Here is a 21,291-nt window from a genome sequence, read left to right as displayed (position 1 = left end):
AATACAAGATAACACAATGGGTCAAAAACAACGATAACAACAACTATTTATTTTTTGTGGCAGGGCCAGTGAAAATGTTGGCAGAGCAAGTAAACATTTGAATCACTGCCTGGGCCAGTTGAAAAATCCTTAACGTTGAGCCCTGCAGCTACAATACACTAGTTTATAATCTAAATTTACCTTATTTGTTTAGCAGTTAGATTAAATATAGGATTCACATATTAGTTAACAGTTCAGAGAAGTAAAATAGTTCAGGGACGGATAGTCTGACACTTAAAACCTTATAGTATTTGGTCATACCAAAAGTATGTTTACAAGTACTGTATATAAAACGTTTGTGTTGGCTTACTGACCTGTACTCATCTCTGTTGTTTATCATTAATAAACCTGCATCATTCTCTAACTCCTCTCCAGTGTTTTGTTCGGAAATCTTGTAGTGCCAGCAGCAATTGAAAAATGAAAAAGAATTGCGCACTATACTTGGCCAATCTCTGTAAATTGTGGACCCAATGTGGCCCCTGCTTTTAAAAAATCCTAGATCCGCCACTGCTCTGCAGTTGTTTCAACCGCAGCGCCGATGTTAGCTAATGCCAGCTGCCAGTCCTCCTGCTGCTATCTTAGTCACGTTCTTTTAACCTTTGTATTTTACATTTTTGTGCTCCACTATTGTACTTTCAGACATTTTGCCGCTATGCCGTCTAGCAATAGTAGTGACATAAATGAAAATGATTGACATGATTTCACCAGCAGCTGATTGGACAGATGTGACCCAAATGTAACATCTATCCAATCACCGGCTTATTTTTTGTTATATTTCTTATGGGCCAATGAGGGACTATTTTTTTATTCGCGCTGAAGTAAATTCAAAATAAAGAATCCAATCAGAGGCCCCTAAACAGGTGGGGCCCCTAGGCTGCAGCCTAGGCAAGCCTGTGCGTTAATCCACGCTTGCATGTGTCCACAACAAATATGTAAAATAGTGTATAATAATGGTGTCCCTATAATATATAATATAAATAGGTCAGATCTGCTGGTCTGTATTTTTACCGTTACGGCCATTTGACCACATGAAGTCATAAAAAAGACCTACAATGTAATAACCTTCAAGAAGGAAAATCTGTCAAACCCTTGACGCTTCTACAGAAGCAATAACCATATAGAATCTACATTTACAAGCACCCTCATAATGTGATTATAATAGGATTTTGGCAATACTGCGATTACACTTTCCCTCATGTAAACACAATCCTTCGATCTAAATAATGGGATTAAGCTCATAATCACAATAAGCATAATCGAAGTAACATATGCGCTGGTTTTAATTGCAATACGAAGGCATGTAAACACCTTAACCGCATTTATACTGCTCTGATCAAAGGTGCGCATGCTTCTGTCATGCACCTTAAGGGCAAATTCATGGTAAACATGACAGTCTGAAGTTTAACCGTCAACACAACTTGATGTACGCAGTCTCTGCTCCTTACCTTCATTCAGAAACAGCACGAACGTGATCATAAAATATGTCCACATAACAGTGTTTTTCAGTTGACACGATTCACGCGATTATGTTAAAACGATAGCCAGGAACACACACCTACTGTATCTGCGAGAGCATTTTGTGCTCTGTATTATAGCAAATAATCAGACTAATAAAACTTCCAAGTAAACGGGAGCAAAGAGGTGTTCTCATGTCATGTAAACATGTTACTGCGAATTAAGTCCTTACTCTGATTATTGGAAATAATTGCATTATTGATGCGCATGTAAACGTAGTCAATTAAGGGGTGATTCACATTTCACGTCCAGCACCGCTGGTCATTTGACTAGAGAAAGCGGCGAGGCTCGCGTTTTCCCCGCGGTTTTAGACACGAAATGTGAATCACCCCTAAATGAACTTATTTTTAATGTTCTTTTGACTAATTTATGAATGTTTACTTCTTTAATGGCTCTTTGATTTATGCTTAAGGTTAAAGGTTTAGCCAAGTACACACCTGCTGACTTAACTCATACACCCATGTACATATAACCACAACCTGCAACTTCTGACATAAATTCATATGTTTTTAAAAGCTGAGACTGCCAGCAGGTATAACTGAATCTCATATGACTATAATCTGAATCTCACATTTTCAACAAAGTGTTCTAACAGAATGTGTTTGTGTATGCATATGCAAATTTGTGTGATAAGATAGGTCATCTTTTCTTACAAGGATTTGTGATGTGATTGAACGAAAATATTGTTAGACTGTGTGCAAAGCCTGTGAACTTACGTGCTCTGTGACTCAATTTTGAAAGCAGAACAGGATATAAATACATTTATATATAAATACAGGTCAATAAATTTTCATCCTGCAGGTAAAGACATTGAATGGTACCGAACAGCACATGCATGAAAGCTGCTTGCCTTTTTAGGCTGTTACCATGGAAACTACTGCTTGGGTAAAAATCATGATGTGCAATAGGAGTTATGATGGGCAGTTATCTATGATGGTGAAACTAAATGTTTACCACTATTAATGTTGCACGTACTTGATGTTTCTCCTAAACCTGCTTATAGTAGAAATAAAAATAAAATAAATTGCTAAAATACATAAGAGGTGTATAAATAATCTGAAAAATTAAATCATCTGAATTTGTTAATATATAAATCTTCAATAACTTCATTAACTTTTGATAGCAGATTTGACAAATCTGAGTTCAGTTTGTGACATTAAGATCCCTTCTGAAATTCTAATAGACATTTTTGAGATTTATGATCTATTCTTTTTCTCAGGAAATACATCTGAGACGCAGGAGACTTAAGCAAGTTTCCATTTGATTTCCATTTAATCATACTGGTATGTAGGAGAAATAACTCGGCTATTTAAGAGGTCCCATCTGTGATTTTTCTTTCTTATGAAAATGGCCTGACAATGATTTTCTCCATAAAAAATCAAGTATGTAACTACATTTTTTGTCACAAAATGCCTCACATTAAAAGCAATATTAGGGAGCACCAGGACTAGGTTTGTGAACAACACTTAGAATTGTCAACAGATGTTTATTAAAGGGTGAGGAAAAGTATTACGAGTTGAAAAACAAAGCGTGTTACATTCTGAAAGTTATCCAATGCTAGACCATAAGACCATCCTTAATGTAAACTTTCATAAAGAAAAGTAGCTTATGACCAATCGGTCATATATGTAACCTGTAACTCATGAACAGCAAGACACTAAAAACAAACTCATCTAAAAAAAATATAGAGAAAATGTGATATGCACTTATGTTTGGCTTAGTTTTTATGTAGCCTGTAACTCATGAACAGCAAGACACTAAAAACAAACTATAGAGAATGTGATATGGTAATGCACGTATGTTTCGCTTAGCTTTTATTCCCACCCTTAGCCGAACCTTTCTTCTTGGAAGAACCTTGTTTTTTAGGCTGGGGTTTGCTGGTTTTTGATTTGGCTTCTTGGGATTTTGGGGCTTTAGGTTTTGCTGCCTGTGCCTTGGCTCCGTCTGATGCAACGTGTTCTTTCTGGACATTCTCCTCATTTGCCTCTGTTTCAGGGAACTCAGATTTAACATCTTCAGCATTTTTTTCCTCACGTATTCCCTCTTTTTTTACAACAAGCTCAGTAGGTTGTAATTCGGATGTATCTTGTTTGGTTGCTTCTACTTTTGTCAAGTCTTCTTGTTTTGTTTCCTCTTTGGCTGACTCTTGTTTTTCTGGCTGTGGTTCTGTGATTTCTGCTTGAAGAGGTTCTCGAGGAGAAGGTTTAGATTCTGTTTGAGGTTTGGCCGGTTCAGACTCTGATGGTTCTTGTTTAACAACTTCTACTTTTGCGACGTCTTCTTGTTTTGGTTCCTCTTGGGTTGACTCTTGTTTTTCTGTCTGTGGTTCTGTGATTTCTGCTTGAAGAGGTTCTCGAGGAGAAGGTTTAGATTCTGTTTGAGGTTTGGCCGGTTCAGACTCTGATGGTTCTTGTTTAACAACTTCTACTTTTGCGACGTCTTCTTGTTTTGGTTCCTCTTGGGTTGACTCTTGTTTTTCTGTCTGTGGTTCTGTGAATTCTGCTTGAAGAGGTTCTCGAGGAGAAGGTTTAGATTCTGTTTGAGGTTTGGCCGGTTCAGACTCTGATGGTTCTTGTTTAACAACTTCTACTTTTGCGACGTCTTCTTGTTTTGGTTCCTCTTGGGTTGACTCTTGTTTTTCTGTCTGTGGTTCTGTGAATTCTGGTTGAAGAGGTTCTTGAGGAGCTTTGGCTTCCTTTTCAGCTTTGGCTGGTTCAGACTCACAAGTTTCTTGTTTAATCGCTTCTACTTTTGTCACTTCTTGTTTTGGTTCCTGTTTGGTTGACTCTTGTTTTCCTGTTTGTTGTTCTATTATTTCGGGTTGAAGAGGTTTTTGAGGAGGTTTGGGTTCTGTTTCAGGTTTGCTTGGTTCAAGATTTGGGGGTAATGGCTTTTCTTCAGTGACAACAACAGATTCTGGTTTCTCTTCTTGTTTGGTGGGCTCAGGTTGGGTGTCTTCAGGAATAGCTGGGATCTTTAGTGCAAATTCGGACGCCTCCTCTTCCTCACTATCTGATTCCTCAACATCATCTTTTATGGGTTTCACCAAAGAAGCGGCCAACTCCTGAAGGCGGATCTGCTGTTCTCGCAGTTTCTCCATCTCTGCGGTCAGTACAGGGCTAGGAGTGAGCTGTGGAGCGAGCTCATCCACCTGTGGCATGTCCTCCAGCGGTGATAAGGCTGCTTTGTCTGGGAGACGGATCTCTTTAATCTTAGTGTACAGGATTTTTCTCTCATCCTGCAGGGCTCGGCACAAAGTCTCCAGGCGGTCGATCTTCACAGTGAAGAATTCAAACTCTTTAGCCTTTTCTGATCTCTGTTTGGAGTAAGCAGTTAGAAAGCAGTTAGCATGTGCTAATAGTCAAATGCACATAAGTTTGTGTGCAGAAGTTAGAAATGACCTCATCTATCATTTCAACAAGAGCTTTGTTGCAGCTTTCAAACCGTGTCTTCCATATATTTGACTCCTTCTCCAGTTTCTTCATCTTCTTTGTCATCTATTCCAATAAAAATAGTCATGAGCACTTTTTGCGATTGTATCATTTGTTGATTATACGACTTGCATTGTAAAACAAATGTCATAGCAAGTCAATCATGGTAGCATGTTTTTACATTAAATAATTTAGGATTTTTTATTAGTCTATTAGTCTTTATTAGTCTATTTGAGATTCGACTAATAGTCAGTTTAATATAATAAAAATAAATTACGTGTACAGCCAATCAAGGTTATTGTATATTGTATATAGTAGTATATTGTTTACTATAAACTAGTTTAATATACATTGTAGTATATACACTGAACAAAATTATAAACGCAACACTTTTGTTTTTGGCCCCATTTTTCATGAGCTGAACTCAAAGATCTAAGACTTTTTCTATGTACACAAAAGTCCTATTTCTCTCAAATATTGTTCACAAATCTGTCTAAATCTGTGTTAGTGAGCACTTCTCCTTTGCTGAGATAATCCATCCACCTCATAGATGTGGCATATCAAGATGCTGATTAGACTGATTATTGCACAGGTGTGCCTTAGGCTGGCAACAATAAAAGGCCACTCTAAAATGTGCAGTTTTACTGTATTGGGGGGGGTCCGGGGATCCGAAAACCAGTCAGTATCTGGTGTGACCACTATTTGCCTCATGCAGTGCAACACATCTCCTTCGCATAGAGTTGATCAGGTTGTTGATTGTAGCCTGTGGAATACCGTAGCCTCTTCAATGGCTGGGTTAGGGTTATGGTTATGGCTCACCCACACGATGCCATACACGCTGTCTGCCATCTGCCCTGTACAGTAAAAACTGGGATTCATCCGTGAAGAGAACACCTGCCAGACGCCATCGAATGTGAGCATTTGCCCACTCAAGTCGGTTACGATGACGAACTGCAGTCAGGTCGAGACCCCGATGAGGACGACGAGCATGCAGATGAGCTTCCCTGAGACGGTTTCTGACAGTTTGTGCAGAAATTCTTTGGTTATGCAAACCGATTGTTGCAGCAGCTGTCCGGGTGGCTGGTCTCAGACGATCTTGGAGGTGAAGATGCTGGATGTGGAGGTCCTGGGATGGAGTGGATACACGTGGTCTGCGATTATGATACCGGTTGGATGTACTGCCAAATTCTCTGAAACGCCTTTGGAGACGGCTTGGTAGGGAAATGAACATTCAACTCACAGGCAACAGCTCTGGTGGACATTCCTGCAGTCAGCATTCCAATTGTACGCTCCCTCAAAACTTGCGACATCTGTGGCATTGTGCTGTGTGATAAAACTGCACATTTTAGAGTGGCCTTTTTTGTGGCCAGCCTAAGGCACACCTGTGCAATAATCATGCTGTCTAATCAGCATCTTGATATGTCACACCTGTGAGGTGGATGGATTATCTCGGCAAAGGAGAAATGCTCACTAACACAGATTTAGACAGATTTGTGAACAATATTTGAGAGAAATAGGCCTTTTGTGTACATAGAAAAAGTCTTAGATTTCTTAGAAAAATGGGGGCAAAAACAAAAGTGTTGCGTTTATAATTTTGTTCAGTGTAGTTTAAGTATACTAAACCTATTAAAACATTTCTGTTAATTTAAATATTATTTGAAATCATTATTATTTATTAAAATTATTGCTGAGGTACCATTTTAAATTTTGTTTAGTTTAAATTGAGGCACAAATAATAGCTAAAAATAAAACAATTATACACAGCAAAAATCGCCAGTGTTAAATATGTTACACGTCAACACTGGCGTTTTTGCTGTGTATACACACACACACATACAGTATGCGTATATGATTTTTTTTAAATTAAAGTGCATATTTAACATACCTTTTCCATTTCCTGTTTGAAAGTACAGTAAATCTCATTGCTCTTCGACAGTGTCCCCTGAAACTCCTCAAACTTTTGGGAGTACAACACAATCTACAAAAATAAAGGTTAGAATAACAATCAGAAATGCATCAAAAAACAAATAACATGCACAGTCATGTTTATACCTTCACCTCTGTCTTCCATTCACTCGGTTATCTTGTTGTTATATTCCACACCACACCAGATAACGTCATGAACCAGTCTAGAATTTAACAAATCTCAGTTTGTCTAAGAGTCCAAATTGGATTTTAATATTGTGTTTCAAGTAGACTGGTTATTGTGTGTCATTTAAAATTAGAGTAAAGCAATAATCAACGATTCAACTTCAGTTTGTGTTGTATTAATTAGTCAAGGCAAATGCACCTCAAAGCTTTACAACAAATGAGTCCTTTCTGCAATAACTCTATGTCACCCATTGTTTTAGAATAGCAGCACTAGACACTATAATAATTTAACAGCATAATATCTTTCTGTCTGTGATGTGCTGAGGGGAAGGAAGTCTTCATATAGCTGTTACTGTAATTACCTTACTGTCAAATCCAATGTAAAGAGCATCAGCATCTTTGTGTAGATTCAGACACAGTGAGATGCTCCTGCATTCATTTTTCTTCTGCATTCACATCTGCCTTTTTTCTATTCTCTCGATCTAAATCGAATCTGAACATATTTCAAAGTTATTCCCGTCTGTCTCTCTATCTGTCTATGTATATATCTATGCTTTAAGATTTTTTTAAGATTTATGGGGTTTGTAAGGAGCTCAACTGGACATTGCGATAGATGCCAGAGCTGGAGAGCATAACAAATGGGATTGTGGGCCACAGCAGTAGATATTCACCTGAGCCTGCATGACAGTGTGCTGTTCTTTCAGCTCTTTAGCCTGAAGTTTCCATTCTGCAGCCTGAGTGAGTAACTGGTTAAACACAAGACACACACACAACCAGATGAGAGAGTCCCGAAACTCGTCTTTACCTGTTTCTTCATCTGTAACTCCTGCTCCCTCATAGTGTAGCATTTCTTTGTTTGTTCAATTGTCTCTTTAAGCAACTAACAACATAAATGGTGAGATGTTAACACTGCAGTAAACAGAGTCCAAAATTAACTTTTTACCTTAAAATGAACATATTATGAATGTAATATATATACAGTATATATATATTATATGTATACTATATTTTTGTCTTTATGACTGCTGGATTAATTATCATATTATCTGTTTGCACATGCATATTTTGTTACATATAAAGCAGGTCATTGTGCTCCTGTCACTAAAATATAGACATTATGTCCTTTAGTTTATCATATTGTGATGCTTGGGCACACTAGATCAACTCTGAATGGCAAATTTTCCACTTAAGTAAAGGGTGATGTGGAGAGGAGCGAGTCACGATATGTTTACTTAAGTAGACTGTTCAGTTTGAATGCACACAAGTCACTTACACCAGGGCATGACTGACTATCAATTTTATAAATTGCTTTAACGTTACCTTCCACTGGCAAGTAAGAAGTGTAATTCTCAAAAGCCTGTCATGGATTTAGCTCTTGACGCGTTCATTTCGGACTCAAGTTTGTAAAGGAGTATTCAGTATAAGGACATGCAAATGCATTTGTCAGCCCTTCAGTTTACACGAGGCATATCTGAAGAGCCAGAATCTTATAATAGTGTGTCTTACATATTCCTTCTCTCTCTTGTGCTTCTCTTCTGCTTCCTTAAGCAGCATTTTTGCTTCTTCCAGCTTGGCATCAGACACTTTCTGCTGTAGATCTCTGTGGTTGAAGATCTTCTCTAAACTCTAAATGAAACACACAGACTTAGACTTAACGGAGCAATATCGTATCATACACTTTGATTTATACGAGGTATTTTTCATAACGGTTTATTTAGCAACAAATACAGTCATGGTGCATTTTTTATGATGTTTTTGGGGGCATTTTTCTGACATCTGGCTCCGAAATTGACGCTTGGGATCGTGTTTTAAAAACCTACAGTATGTACATTGAACTCATGCAACTTCTTCAAATGTCTTTTAGGTCAGCCAAATCTTTATCTTGAAATGAGAAAAGTAATAAAGAATTGTACGTACAGTATATTGTGGGCCTGTCGTTCAAGTAAACCATGTAAATAACACTTCATAAAAAGTTTCATTTATCAAACTAAATAAAGCTTTATGTGCATCAGTCAACACACCTAACTTTTCTTTATTTCAACATGTTTTTGCGATTGACTTAATTGACTTCAATCACATGTAACGCAACAGACCTCCTTCCGCAGTTATACCGCATTTGACAGCAGAGGGCAGTAGAGACCCGCGCTTCATTTTGACACATAAAGTCATTTAAATTCTTGCTGAAAGATGCGGTCTGTTTTAGCCCACCACACAGCTGTGTGCGAGCAGTGGCACCCATCAGCATGACGGATTGAGCTTCACTTCCCTCGCATCAGGCCTGTCATTCCACCGGTCGATCCTCGTGTGATTAGATACAGCATACACGAGAGAGTTATATAAGGCGCAAGATTCCCTGTTGAACGGGGCGTGAATCACTGAGTCAAATAAAAAGACACAAGTATCTTTGGCGGTGTCTATAGCAGGTTAGAATGTGTGAGCGTGCAGTTTGTCTCTAACGCGCGTGGTGAAATTACAGCTCTAGCAGACACGAACTGCCTCCCTTCAGATGTGCACCAAATGTTGAATATAGGCTATGAGTGATTGCGGCGTTTACTCAGTTGCAAAAAGCACCTTACAAGCAAAAGTAATGACTAATTAAAATACGTTTGGATTCAGTTTTTTAGAAAATAGAGAATAGACATTTGTCAACCTTATTACAGTCACTTAATCCACAGCTACTGTTACCTAAATGTCTTGACTGTGTTTTGGGGAACAGCTTTAATTTGATGTGTGGCTGAATCAGCGTGACAGATGTTAAATAGGATACTGACATTGAAAGGAGTCCATTTATTAGACTGTTTTATACTGCAAACGTGTGCATCGTGACTACAGTCAATCACACGTCACGGCCCATTAAACAGCGCCAAAACGATATTATTAGAATTTATTAATAAAACTTACAGAAGAGACAATTCGTTTTGTGAAAATACTTGAAAGGTTTTTTTTTCTAATCAAGCATCTTGGAAGTGCGTCTTCATGAGGTCGGGATTGAGTATTTGTCCTGAGTTCGGAGGTCGGATGTTCAATGTTCCAGACGTTCATTTCCGGGTTCGAGGTGGGAAATATACGAAATCCGATTTGTCTGGAATGCAGCATTAGTGTTTATTTACCTTGCAAACTGCAATTTGATGAGTGCAGAATGATGTCATATACACTCTTAAAAATAAAGGTTCTTCACGATGTCTAAATGGTTACATAAAGAACGGTCTTCGTGGCAAAAAAAAGGTTCTTCAGATCATAAAAAGGCAAGAAAGAGGTGGTTCTTTAAAGATCTTTGACTAAATGGTTCTTTGTGGAACCAAAAATGGTTCTTCTATGGCATCGCTGTGAAGAACCTTTTAAGCACCTTTATTTTTAAACAGTGTACAAATGGTTGATCCGCATTGGTGCGAGTTTTAACTGCTATGTTTTTAAATGCTTTAAATCTTCTAAATGTAAATTTTGTCAAGTGTTTTAGAGCACTAGTTTATCCATATTCATACTAAAAGGCCAAAAGCGTCAATTTCGTTTTCATGGAGTTAGCAGTGTTTTCATTTCTGTGTGTACCTTTTCTCTTCTCTCATACTGTTCTACAAGGGTCTTGAGTTTGCTGCCCAGCTCGCTGTTCTCATGACACAGCTTGTTGTTACGGCTGCTGTGCTGCTCGATCTGAGCCTGAATGTCCACTAGTGTGCTCTGGAAATGAGCAGTGATCTCCCTCCGCTTCATCTCATCCTCCCGCAGCCTTTGCAGACTCTCCTCCTGAACGGAGAGAGAGAGAGAGAGAGAGAGAGAGGTGGGAAATCAGAGAAAAAAGATGTTGCCTTAAGTGATGAAAGCAATCAAGATCTGGTAGAAAGTCAGTGTGTGAGATGGACGGCTGTGATTAGAAGTGAGCGTATGTCTTGAGACTGCGTTTGGCTCGGCTCTGCGGTCATCAAAGTATGAGACAGGACAGTTGCCTTTTTGTTTTACAGATAGCAGAGAGTGACAGGAAATTATTAAGGGGGAGAGGGAATTACATCCGGATGTGTTGTAGGCAAGGCTTGAACAGAAGCATGTCAAAAACAGCTGTGTTAACTGCAGGTCAAGAAGGAAATCATTCAGACCAAGTGTTCACTTACAGGACCGAGCATGTCATCAAACAAAACTGAGGAATGGCTTGGACTGATTTGCAACAGGAGACAAAAATTAAGAACCTATGGAAAAAGCAGCAGTTGGGTGACATACGCACTATTTGCTTTTTGGGCACTCACTTCCTTAGCTTTTTGAAATTGGAAATTTATTGTAACTCACAACCAGTCAAAGTGTGCCTCAAAATACTACGATCTTCCCTAAGTTCATATACTTAAGAAAATGTCAAATATATATATTTAGGTATATTTTATATAGTAAGTCTAGTAATATCATTGTATGCTAGTAAGTATAGTATACTAGTAAGTGCACTATTTCAGTGACTAAATTGTCCTAATGTTTAGCTTATAAAAGTACTTTAAGTGTAAAAGTAGTAAACTTTGAGTACACAACTAGTTTTTGTTTGTACTGCAATACTACAAGTGAATTCATAGGTATCCTAGAACATTATTAGTTTATGTAAACTCTCAGTAAACAGTTTAGTAGTTTGCATGCTGCATGTATACTTGAAAGTTTTCTTTAAGTGAACTTATTCATTGTTTATTATTTATACATTATTATGTATACATAATAAACAATATATACTGTATATTATACAAAGTTGTACATTAAATACATATCGAGCAAAAGATTGAATTCAATTTTTTTCTGTCCGTTTAAGACAAGTACACTGTCACGTGAAATGTTAAGCATATTTTTGAGAAGAACATAAAGACAGACTGAACTTTTTTGTTTAAAAGATGCAAACTTATAACACAATTAAATAAATTTATTTTTAAAGCGTTGGGATTATATTTCAGATGAATCACAGACAAAAGTGTAAGAATCTCAGTCTTGCATTATGTGCTTGGCTTTAAATACACAGCCATATAATATATGATCTCATGTGAATATACTGTAGCTATTTTGTATGAATTCGTAGAAAGTGTAATGTACAAAAACATTCAATTAACCTTTTGAAAAAGGAATGAGATTAAATAAATTAGACAACTCCTAGTTACGAATTGCCATGAGATTGTGTTAGAAATGAAAGCTGGTTCGTGAGCTAATAATCAGATGATATTAATGAAATCTCATGCTTGATGTCCTCTCCATTAGTGGCATGAGATAAACAACAATATCATCTTTCTTCAGCTTCTCATGGACGGGCGAATGTTAATCAGGCCTGAGGTTCCATGTGTGCGTTCAACACGAGCTCCCGTTCCAGAGACCCAAGCTCCCTGACTCAGCTAATGATCGGGAATTCAAGCGTGGAACAGTCCTCTCAAGAGGCAAATCTGTTTGCTTGGCTGTGTTTACACATGGAGTAAATCTCAAGCTCTCACCTGGGAGTAGCGGAGCTGTTAAACTCAGCTAGGCAACTTCAACGGGGAGGCGAATCGCAGACACATACACACGAGAGAAGTGACCCCACTCTAAAGACAAGATTAAATCTAATTTACTGTCCTCATGGCTGAGATGCTCTTACACGCAGAGTGTAGATGTTCTGCTCTGACCTGTTCATTAATGGCTTTTATAATACTTGAATAAAATTGATTGGACAGGGAGCAAGGCCAAATTCGGCCTCTTGGGAGCAATATCATCAACTCTTAAGGACATGCAGGGTTGATATTACAACAAGAACTTAATACGTCCTACGCCCAGAGGAGAGGTCTACACACAAGTAATTAGAAAGCTCACCACATAGACAACAAACACTTAATAGATGTGTGTCTGGATGCTGATGGAAGTGTCAAACGTAAAGTGAAATTGGAGTTTATTCAAGTAGTATGCTTCTAAAAATAAGAAAGTATACTTTCAGTGTACTTTTTATGAAAAATATTGAAAACATTTACATCTAAATGCCTAAATAGGAACATAGTAGTATACGTAAATTAATATATAAATATATATTATATATATATACTGTATATTATATAAACTATAAGTATGACATTAAAGAAAACTTACAAGTAGACCTAGCCAGGTGAAACAAGTGCACTATAAATGTGTTTTTAGTACATATTAAGATAAACTTAAGATCTAAGTGTACTTAACTGTGCTATTTTGAAACACTACGAATAGAAGTACAATATTTAGTACAACATTAATGTGTGATGATAGAGCGCTTTTAGTGCCTTATGGAAGTGTAGGCTACTTCAATAAAGTGTGCACATTTTTACCTGGGTAATACCTACTTTAATGATACTAGCTATAGTGCAGTCAATTATAATTATACTTTTTATAAATAAAAAGTGGCCCAATTTAGTCTCAAGTACCAATGAAACAAAACACTTGAAGTACACTTACAAGTGTATTACTTACAACTACAATACTACTAACACATACTAACACACTATAAAAAATGGTGCTATATAGCACTAAAAGTGGTTCTTGGCTAGTAATCATGTAGGGGAACCACTTTTAGTGCTATATGAACCATATTTTGGTGTTTGGTGAAATATACTTGAACTTTACTTATACCTTAAAAGTTTACTTATTTTTGTAAAGGAAAGCATGGTATCAATTTGAAGTATATATGGGTAATGAGTCAAATAAATAAAAAACAATTTATTTCATTTTCAAAATCCTTTAAAGCATTCATCTTTGCTTTGATCCAACTTTGTCTAAACCATATTTGCATCTGTTTCTAATAGTACAACTTAACATACTACAGTCAGACAATTTAAGCAATTTATAGCTAGGGTGTGGGTACAGCCCCTTCCAGGCCTGGAGGCAGTTCACCTTCTAGTAGATGTTTAGTCACTGCGAAGCATCAATAGAAAGGTAGAACAGAAGAGTGTGACCCCTGCAGTGATTTGAGCCTGTGAGACATTCTCTTTGACTTTTGATTTATAAAAGAAGAGCAAATGCCACTGGGGCTGAGGAACACTATCTCTCTTGTCATAGTGACCTGTCAAGAGCGCTTTGAGTCTGAAGATTCAGTGTCTCATTGAGGCAGAGACACAGAGCCACCGCTGTAACGTCCCACTGGGCTCAAAGAGAGGAAGTTGAGTCGACTCAATCTCAGCTATCTAAATGCTGACAGGGGCAACAAGACTTCTGGAAAACAAGTCAGACTCTCGCTAACATGTCACACAAGAGGTTGCCATGCAATTTAAGCACTTAACCCTTAGAGACCTGATGTGGCAAAATAGCAACCGATGTTTAAAGCAATTAAAGAACAGCCAGATATGAAGCTTGAACTCTGAATTGTTTTGAGCCATTTTGGCAGGAATATAACAGAAATTTTCTTTGTTTACTGACATTGCCATCCACGTTTAAGCAGATTTATCTCTCTTCCTAGTATTTGAACTAAAAAACTGTTTTTCTAAACTAATATGTTAAGTGATAGAAAACATAAAACAAATGAAAATATATGTTTAAAAAAATATAAAAATATAAATGCAAAAAAGTAAAAAAGCATGTATATATATATATATATATATATATATACAGTATATATACAGTATATACACTATATCTTCACTGTCAACATGTAAATATAATTCATACAAAGAGTCCATTCAGTAGGCCTAAATAGAGAGAAATGATTTTAACAATACATTTAAATAATAACTAATTTAAAATATATGAATTATTTATATTTAATAAATAATAAATAATTTCAATGCTGTCAACATGTAAATGTAATTAGTACAAAAAGAGTCCATTCAGTAAGAGAAAGAACATTTTTGTGGCTTCCTAAAACATTAAAAAAACTCTGTAAGTCTGTAGTTAAAGGTGTTGAGAATGACATTTCATGTCATTTTCACAACTCGATGCTCTTTGTCAGTAAAAAGTACTCACCTTCACTGTTTTGTTATGTTTATGAAGTTCTCTACAGAGCATCTCCAGCTTGGTTCGGGCCAGGATGGCACGACTGTGCTCGAATTGGATCTGGTCTCTCTGCTTGACCAAAAGACCCTGTCTCTTCTCCAGCTGCTGCTTCTCTCTCCTGTGTTTCTCCACCTGCCCCGTATTCACAAAACACACACAGATGTCATTCGTATGTTACACCGCATAAAACACAGCTGGCTGCTTAAGATAATGTCTGTCATGTTGTTTATATTTACGCATTTGGCAGATGCTTTTATCCAAAGCGACTTACATTGCATTGTGCTAAACATTTGTACCAGACTACGTGCAATCCCCTGGGTTCGAACCCATGACCTTGGCATTGCTAGTGCCATGCTCTAACCACTGAGCCACAGGAAAGCTGTTTAGAGGAGGATATTGAACGATGGGGCTCAACAGAACTACGTACGTTTGGCCGATCATCATTACAAAAATCAAATGGGGTCTTGTATCATCCTGAAGGGGTTTATTTTGCAATAATGAATATCTATTTTTGTTGGAATGGGGTAAATTGCTTGTAAGTCTTCTGTAATACTTTCCTCTGCATGTTAGAGTCATTATCTGTGTGCGCTGATATTAGAGAGAATGTTGTGGCTTTCATGTGTGGCATATGGCCTTATGTTCAGACTCAGTTATTCAGCCTTGGGCACTGAATATTTAGGTCAGAACAACATAAGCGAAGCCACTCCTAACATCACACCAGGCGTTCTTTTATTTATTTTCCCCCCCGTGGCAATCCGTTTTGTGTTCTATTTGTTTCCTCCTAACTGCCTTCCATGCATTGTTGTTGCCGCCGGTAACAAGCGTTCAGAGAACAATCTCTCGTGGGTCTGGATACTCACCAGCTCGGTGTATTTCTTCAACACCATTTCCACTTTCTCTTCTGGTGAGCTGAGCTTGTTCAGGCTTTGCAATAAAGACGTGGCCTCTTTACCTGCGAGAAAAGCGTTTTCAATTCACATCAGAGAACGGAGAGATAAAGAAGATGAGGAGGCCACAAGGGAGTGTTCTTACATGCAAGCTTCAAAATAAATCAACTGCAGGAGCTGTAAAATCACAGAGCGATAGCGCTTACTACGGTGAAACAGTTGGGAGAGCAAAAAGATATTTGTGTGGATAAACTTGCACATTTGTGACACTCGTCCTGCTCTTGTGACAGAGAACTGTCTCTTGTGTCAAGCATATAGCTGTCTACATTTTAATGGTGATTTTACTATTAGCAGGAAATTACTACTTATTATTACTACAAAAACCAAATTACTTACATTTATACATTTGGCAGATGCTTTCATCCAAAGCTACTTACTTTGCATTTAAGCTTTACATTTTCTTAGTATGTGTCTAAACTGTTTTTTATACTTTTTAAAAATATTGTTATACTAACATGTCTATTATATGTATTTTATCTCTATAAACCAATTTCTTAAATAAAAAGCTAAATACTCTATCGTTCAAAAGCTGTGAAAAACAATTCTTTATATATTTTTACACATTTTAGACTAACAGTAAACCCCTCAAAACTAAAACACAATTTTATCTACAGTATAGAAATGATCTTGTCACTAAAAGCATACAAAATGTGAAGGAATTATGGGCTCTTTCTTAATGGCTGCTTTTGGTTTTTCTTCAATAATTGGTCCAAGTCATTCATTTCAAATAAAATTGAAGTTATCACATTAAAAATAATTTTAACTTAATACATATACTGTATATATATATATATATTATAGATATGACCTTTTGTATTGCTAAAAAGTGAATATGAACTTGTTTATTTGAGAAAAAAAATACTGAGCATATTTTCTGTTATTTTGACCGATTTCTCCGGTTTTCATTTTCTGTAAATAAATGTAAATAGAAACAATAATTTTGTTTGAACTTGTATTCACAGAATAAAACAAAAATAATAATTTACCTAAACATATACCTATAAACAGTAAATTCAGAAAAAATGGAAATGGTCTCTTTGAAATGGTCTCTTAATTTTTTACACGGCTGTGTTTTTGTCTACAAAAGTAATTTCAAACATTAACCTAAACATTTCAGTCAACCATTTCAAAACTTTTGAACGGGAGTGTATGTGGGGTTTTGGATTCTAATGCTGGTGTTTCTAGAGGGTTCTTTTTTTCAGCAAAACTGGTTCAGACCAACAACAAACCAGTACTGATATACATAAACCAGGCCTTTAATTTTACTAAACTACACTAAACTTCACTTGCATGACCAAAGAGAGACAGAATCCTCACCAAGGCCCTTGATCAGTTTTGAATCATCTTTTTGCTCCTCTGGACCGGCTCCACCTGGCTCTTTGGGGGTGGTTGTTTCATCTGCCTTCGCTTCCTCTCTCCTTTCCTCACTTTCCAGGATGGAGATCTGCTCTTGCATCAGGCTTGATGCCGAGCCATATGTGTTGATAATATCCTCTAGCTGCCTGCTGAAGTCCTCCATGGGGTCCGCTGGCATCTCCTCTGTGCCATTGACTTGTTCATTGGTGGTCTGGTCAGTGCCCTCCATCATCTGCTGAAAAAAATCATAAAAGTGCTCCATGTGATTGATAGGCAGCGGTAGAACAGCCAATTCCTTGATTACAATCTTAACTTGATGCTGAAATGAGACTGTTGAAATTAATGAGAAATGATTATGCATTACTTGAAGAGAGGTTTGATATGACTCCCTAAAATTAGCCACTAAATTGAAGATGGATGGCTTGTGGCCAGTGTGTTTGCGTAAAAAGAGAGACTTTATGTTTTAAATGCAGGATGTTGTTTTTAAGAAATGTAAATTCAAATGTGTGGGAAATTGGAGTGTGTTTCATTTTGATTACTGTCTTTGCCTCAGGCAGAAAACATGAATTATGGAAAAATAACCTTGAAAAAGAAATATTTCCAGACATTCTGAGAATCAGTTCTAACTGGAAAGACATGTGGTGTCATCCATCCGTCTCTGTCTGTCCATATTCAACTCATTAAAGTAAACCATCAATTTAAAGAGTTAAAATGAATTCATAATAACTTTAGAATTAAAATAAATTATTGTCTCATTTACCCTCATGTGATTCCAAATCTGTATGACTTTCTTTCTTCTGCAGAACACAGAAGAAGATAGTTTGAAGAATGTTGGTAAACAACATTGGCCCTCATTGACTTCCATTGTACGGACATAAAACCACTGAGACATTTCTCAAAATGTCTTCTTTTGTGTTCCACATACAAGTCAAATACAGTTGTTTTATTTACATGAGGATGAATAAATGAAAATATCTCAAGTAAAACTATGAACGCATCTCGCATTCACCAGGCAAGAAGAAGATCTGGAGAAACCCTGGGTGGACATCTGAAGAGAGGCGTGTGACACAAGGTTGGGGGAGGGAACACAGAGAAAATAGCACAAATCACAGTGGCACTGTCTCACTGAGCCTCTAAATCTGATGTGTCACAGATAGCCGACAGGCCTGAAGCCTTTCAGCTCCACACACAGCTGATTTCATGTGGAATGAACGCAGAGATTCCAGAGGTTGTTTATGTCCCAGCTCTATTGCCACGGTTGCTTATGTGGTTAAAATTATAGCCTGTGCTCTTGTATCAACCCCTCCTTATTTTATCACCACCCCTCCTCCTTTAGTAGCAGAGCAACATGGCACCTGTTCTGAAGCAACATGCTATTTTTGGACCCTCTAAATATGGACAAGCTATTTCTTATTCTTGCCACGTAGCCTCTGATGTCAATGGTGGCAGTTTTACGCAAAGTGGAAAAAACAAAGATGCGGCTGGTCTAAAACATCAATAACCATCTAGACATCAGGCAAAGATAAAGTTGTAATGCAAAACACCGTATATACTGTAACTTAAAACACTGGGAAATGCGTTGTTTGTCTCGGTACAAGGTTAGGAACTTATTTTAAAGTTCATTTGACACAACAACTGCATTGGAGTTGGGATTTTCTTTAATTATTTGTAAGTGTACTACATCAGAATAATCTAAATGTACAAACAATATAAAACCAGCAAACGCTGATGTATTTCATACACGCCCGAGTGACCTTCAGCTCAAAATCATATACAGTTACAATATATTAAAGCTCAAGACTTACCCAACAAGCGTTTGTTCAGTTCAAATGGAAAAGGAGGACAATGAGACAACCAGTCCAGAGTTGTAGCAGAGTGAAAGAGAGGAACGTGGAGGGTCCAACAGGAATCAGGACAACAGCTGACAACACAAGCCCCTCAAAATAACCCCACACGGAAAGCCAATGGAAACATGCTCCAAACACTGAATGAATCAACCTGTTAAGATCTTTCTAATCTCAGAAAGACAGCTGAAAGGTTAACTTTATAATAGTCTTCGAAGGCCTTCTGGTGCATCTCCAAATAACCCCATTCCCGATTGGAGTTGGCAAACCAGTTAGTTAAAAGTAATAAAGTTTAATCCACCAAAGATTATATGCTGTTTACATGTTTGTGTTTGGTTTTTAAAATGCCTGTTAACTTGTAGTTATTGACTTGTGTGCTGAATGCCCGAGGACCAATTTCTTCTAACAATCTGCTTGAATTAGTATTGGGTTTTCACAGCTCCAGTTAGCTTTTATTATCACATTTGTCCACTATAATTCCAGTCAATTGCACTCTAATCACTTCAAACCATGCAAATGCGGAATTGTGAAGTGATTAACATCTCCAGAGTAACTCACTCGTGTTTGTCTGCACAGAAATCTCTTCATATTTGAAAACATTTGGCAGACAGCAGTGGAACATGGCCATTCAGCATCTCATCCTGATCTCACAAACAATTACTTGCAAACATAGGACAGCATGATCTATTGCATTGTTCCACAGTCATCATATTATTAAACACCAAACCTGGTTTTACATACAGACCGATATAATCTGATTATCAGTATAATGGATTATGTTATTATAAACGCAAGCAAATTGGTTTTGGTGGGGTTTTAGTGCTAAATTAAGGGTTAATAAAAAGTGACATTATTAAAAATGACAAGAGTGGTGAAAAATATGTTGTCTTTACTGTGGGAGCATCTCCGATAATCTTCATCCTCCTGGACTTTTATTAGTTGATTCTATTCAATCACCAGATAATAAAAGTGATTTTGACATTTGCACCAGGCTTAATTATTTCTCTCAGATCTCCATTAATGATTATGTCCTTGTTCTTTTTAAGGAGACACTGGGCAGAATCTAGCTTGGGTATTTTGATAAATGTTGCTTTAACCTTGAATTGCTTTGTACCATTTGGTCCATGTGTCAACAAATTACAGGGCGCCAAGGACATTACCAGTGTTTTTTTTTTACCTTGTAACCTAGTTATAAGCAGATATAAACTCTTTTGCATGAATGACAGAGTGAATGGTTCAAAATTAAATCGTACAAGCGTCAATTGTGAGTGCAATTTGGCAAGTAAATAAAACAGACACCGGACGGAACACGTGGTTTGAAGCAGGTTCTGTTCTCGTGATAGCATTAAAGCCTGTCCAGCCGAGGCATGAGTTTTTTCTTCAAATTCAAATCGTCATGGTGAATTGCGCACACCAATCGGCTCATTACATCCAAGTACCGCAAGAGCGATTTGAACGCACTAAATACGGTGCTTTCCACTTGCTCTCGTGTTACCTCGGTGTCATACGCAAAACGGTCTGCGCAGCCCCGTGTGAAGTTGAACACATTAGCAAGTTTTGTTTTGTTTGTAAATGAGTGTAGAGCACTGGGTTTTACAAAAATGATGGTAGCACGTCCGTTTGAAGACAGTGACTGGATCTAAACTGGACTGGATGACAAGCTTCATATCTCAAACTCTACGTGAGTTACACAAAACACACAGCTACACAAACAATTCACGATCGTGAACGAATTGTACTAGGCTACTGTAAATGCATTCATTTATCAAAAATACTCATAGGCACCTACATAATCGCCAAAATTTGCGTATTTTATGTTACAACAAGTGAGCCAATGAATTGACAAAACATCAAAGCTGATAAATGTATCTTCTGTTGTGTGAATTGCTGGGCATGGCTTTATCTTTTGTTTGTAACTAGTAATGCATCGTTTTATTTATTGTAGCTTAATTTCAACCATTTTAAACAAAAAGGATGAAAATTAAACAATGTACAGTTTCATAGCTAGTCCGAACCTTTTGCCCAACGCCATAGTAGTTAAAACTAGATAATAAAGTTTGAGTACAAACTTTATGTTGGCTTGACAAAGCCTGTCCTGAAGAGTTTGAAATAGTTTGAAAGGTTTTATCGTTAAAC

The 21,291-nt window shown here is 37.3% G+C and overlaps 1 protein-coding gene across 3 annotated transcripts; it reads right to left on the bottom strand.

The window, feature by feature from the left end:
- Positions 1-3,001: 3,001 nt before the first annotated feature.
- Positions 3,002-19,243, bottom strand: txlnba (taxilin beta a). 3 transcript variants are annotated; one of them, XM_057353913.1, is made up of 10 exons: positions 19,117-19,243; positions 17,273-17,546; positions 15,869-15,960; positions 14,979-15,140; positions 10,623-10,817; positions 8,583-8,702; positions 7,882-7,956; positions 6,871-6,963; positions 4,956-5,051; positions 3,002-4,870 (listed from the first exon to the last, which is right to left on the bottom strand). In XM_057353913.1, exons 2-10 carry the CDS (start codon positions 17,541-17,543, stop codon positions 3,362-3,364), a joined length of 2,613 nt encoding a protein of 870 aa, XP_057209896.1. In that variant the 5' UTR covers positions 17,544-17,546; positions 19,117-19,243; the 3' UTR covers positions 3,002-3,361. The 3 variants fall into 3 exon arrangements, with proteins under 3 accessions (XP_057209896.1, XP_057209895.1, XP_057209897.1); XM_057353912.1 differs by lacking the exon at positions 7,882-7,956 and adding an exon at positions 7,748-7,822; XM_057353914.1 differs by lacking the exon at positions 7,882-7,956 and adding an exon at positions 7,748-7,822 and having other exon boundaries at positions 17,273-17,543; positions 19,117-19,241.
- Positions 19,244-21,291: the final 2,048 nt, after the last annotated feature.

Source organism: Triplophysa rosa, linkage group LG15 (genome assembly GCF_024868665.1).
Source record: "Triplophysa rosa linkage group LG15, Trosa_1v2, whole genome shotgun sequence".
In the NCBI taxonomy this organism is placed as follows: Eukaryota; Metazoa; Chordata; class Actinopteri; order Cypriniformes; family Nemacheilidae; genus Triplophysa; species Triplophysa rosa.
This window is presented reverse-complemented; position numbering and strand designations above follow the sequence as displayed.

Coding starts and splice junctions, on each gene's coding strand:
- txlnba (XM_057353913.1), bottom strand. CDS start 17,543: ATGATGGAGGGCACTGACCAGACCACCAATGAACAAGTCAATGGCACA. Junction 6,964..7,881: donor AGTTACAGATGAAGAAACAG/GTAAAGACGAGT, acceptor TTATTTTTGTAG/ATTGTGTTGTACTCCCAAAA. Junction 4,871..4,955: donor TTGTTGAAATGATAGATGAG/GTCATTTCTAAC, acceptor TACTCCAAACAG/AGATCAGAAAAGGCTAAAGA.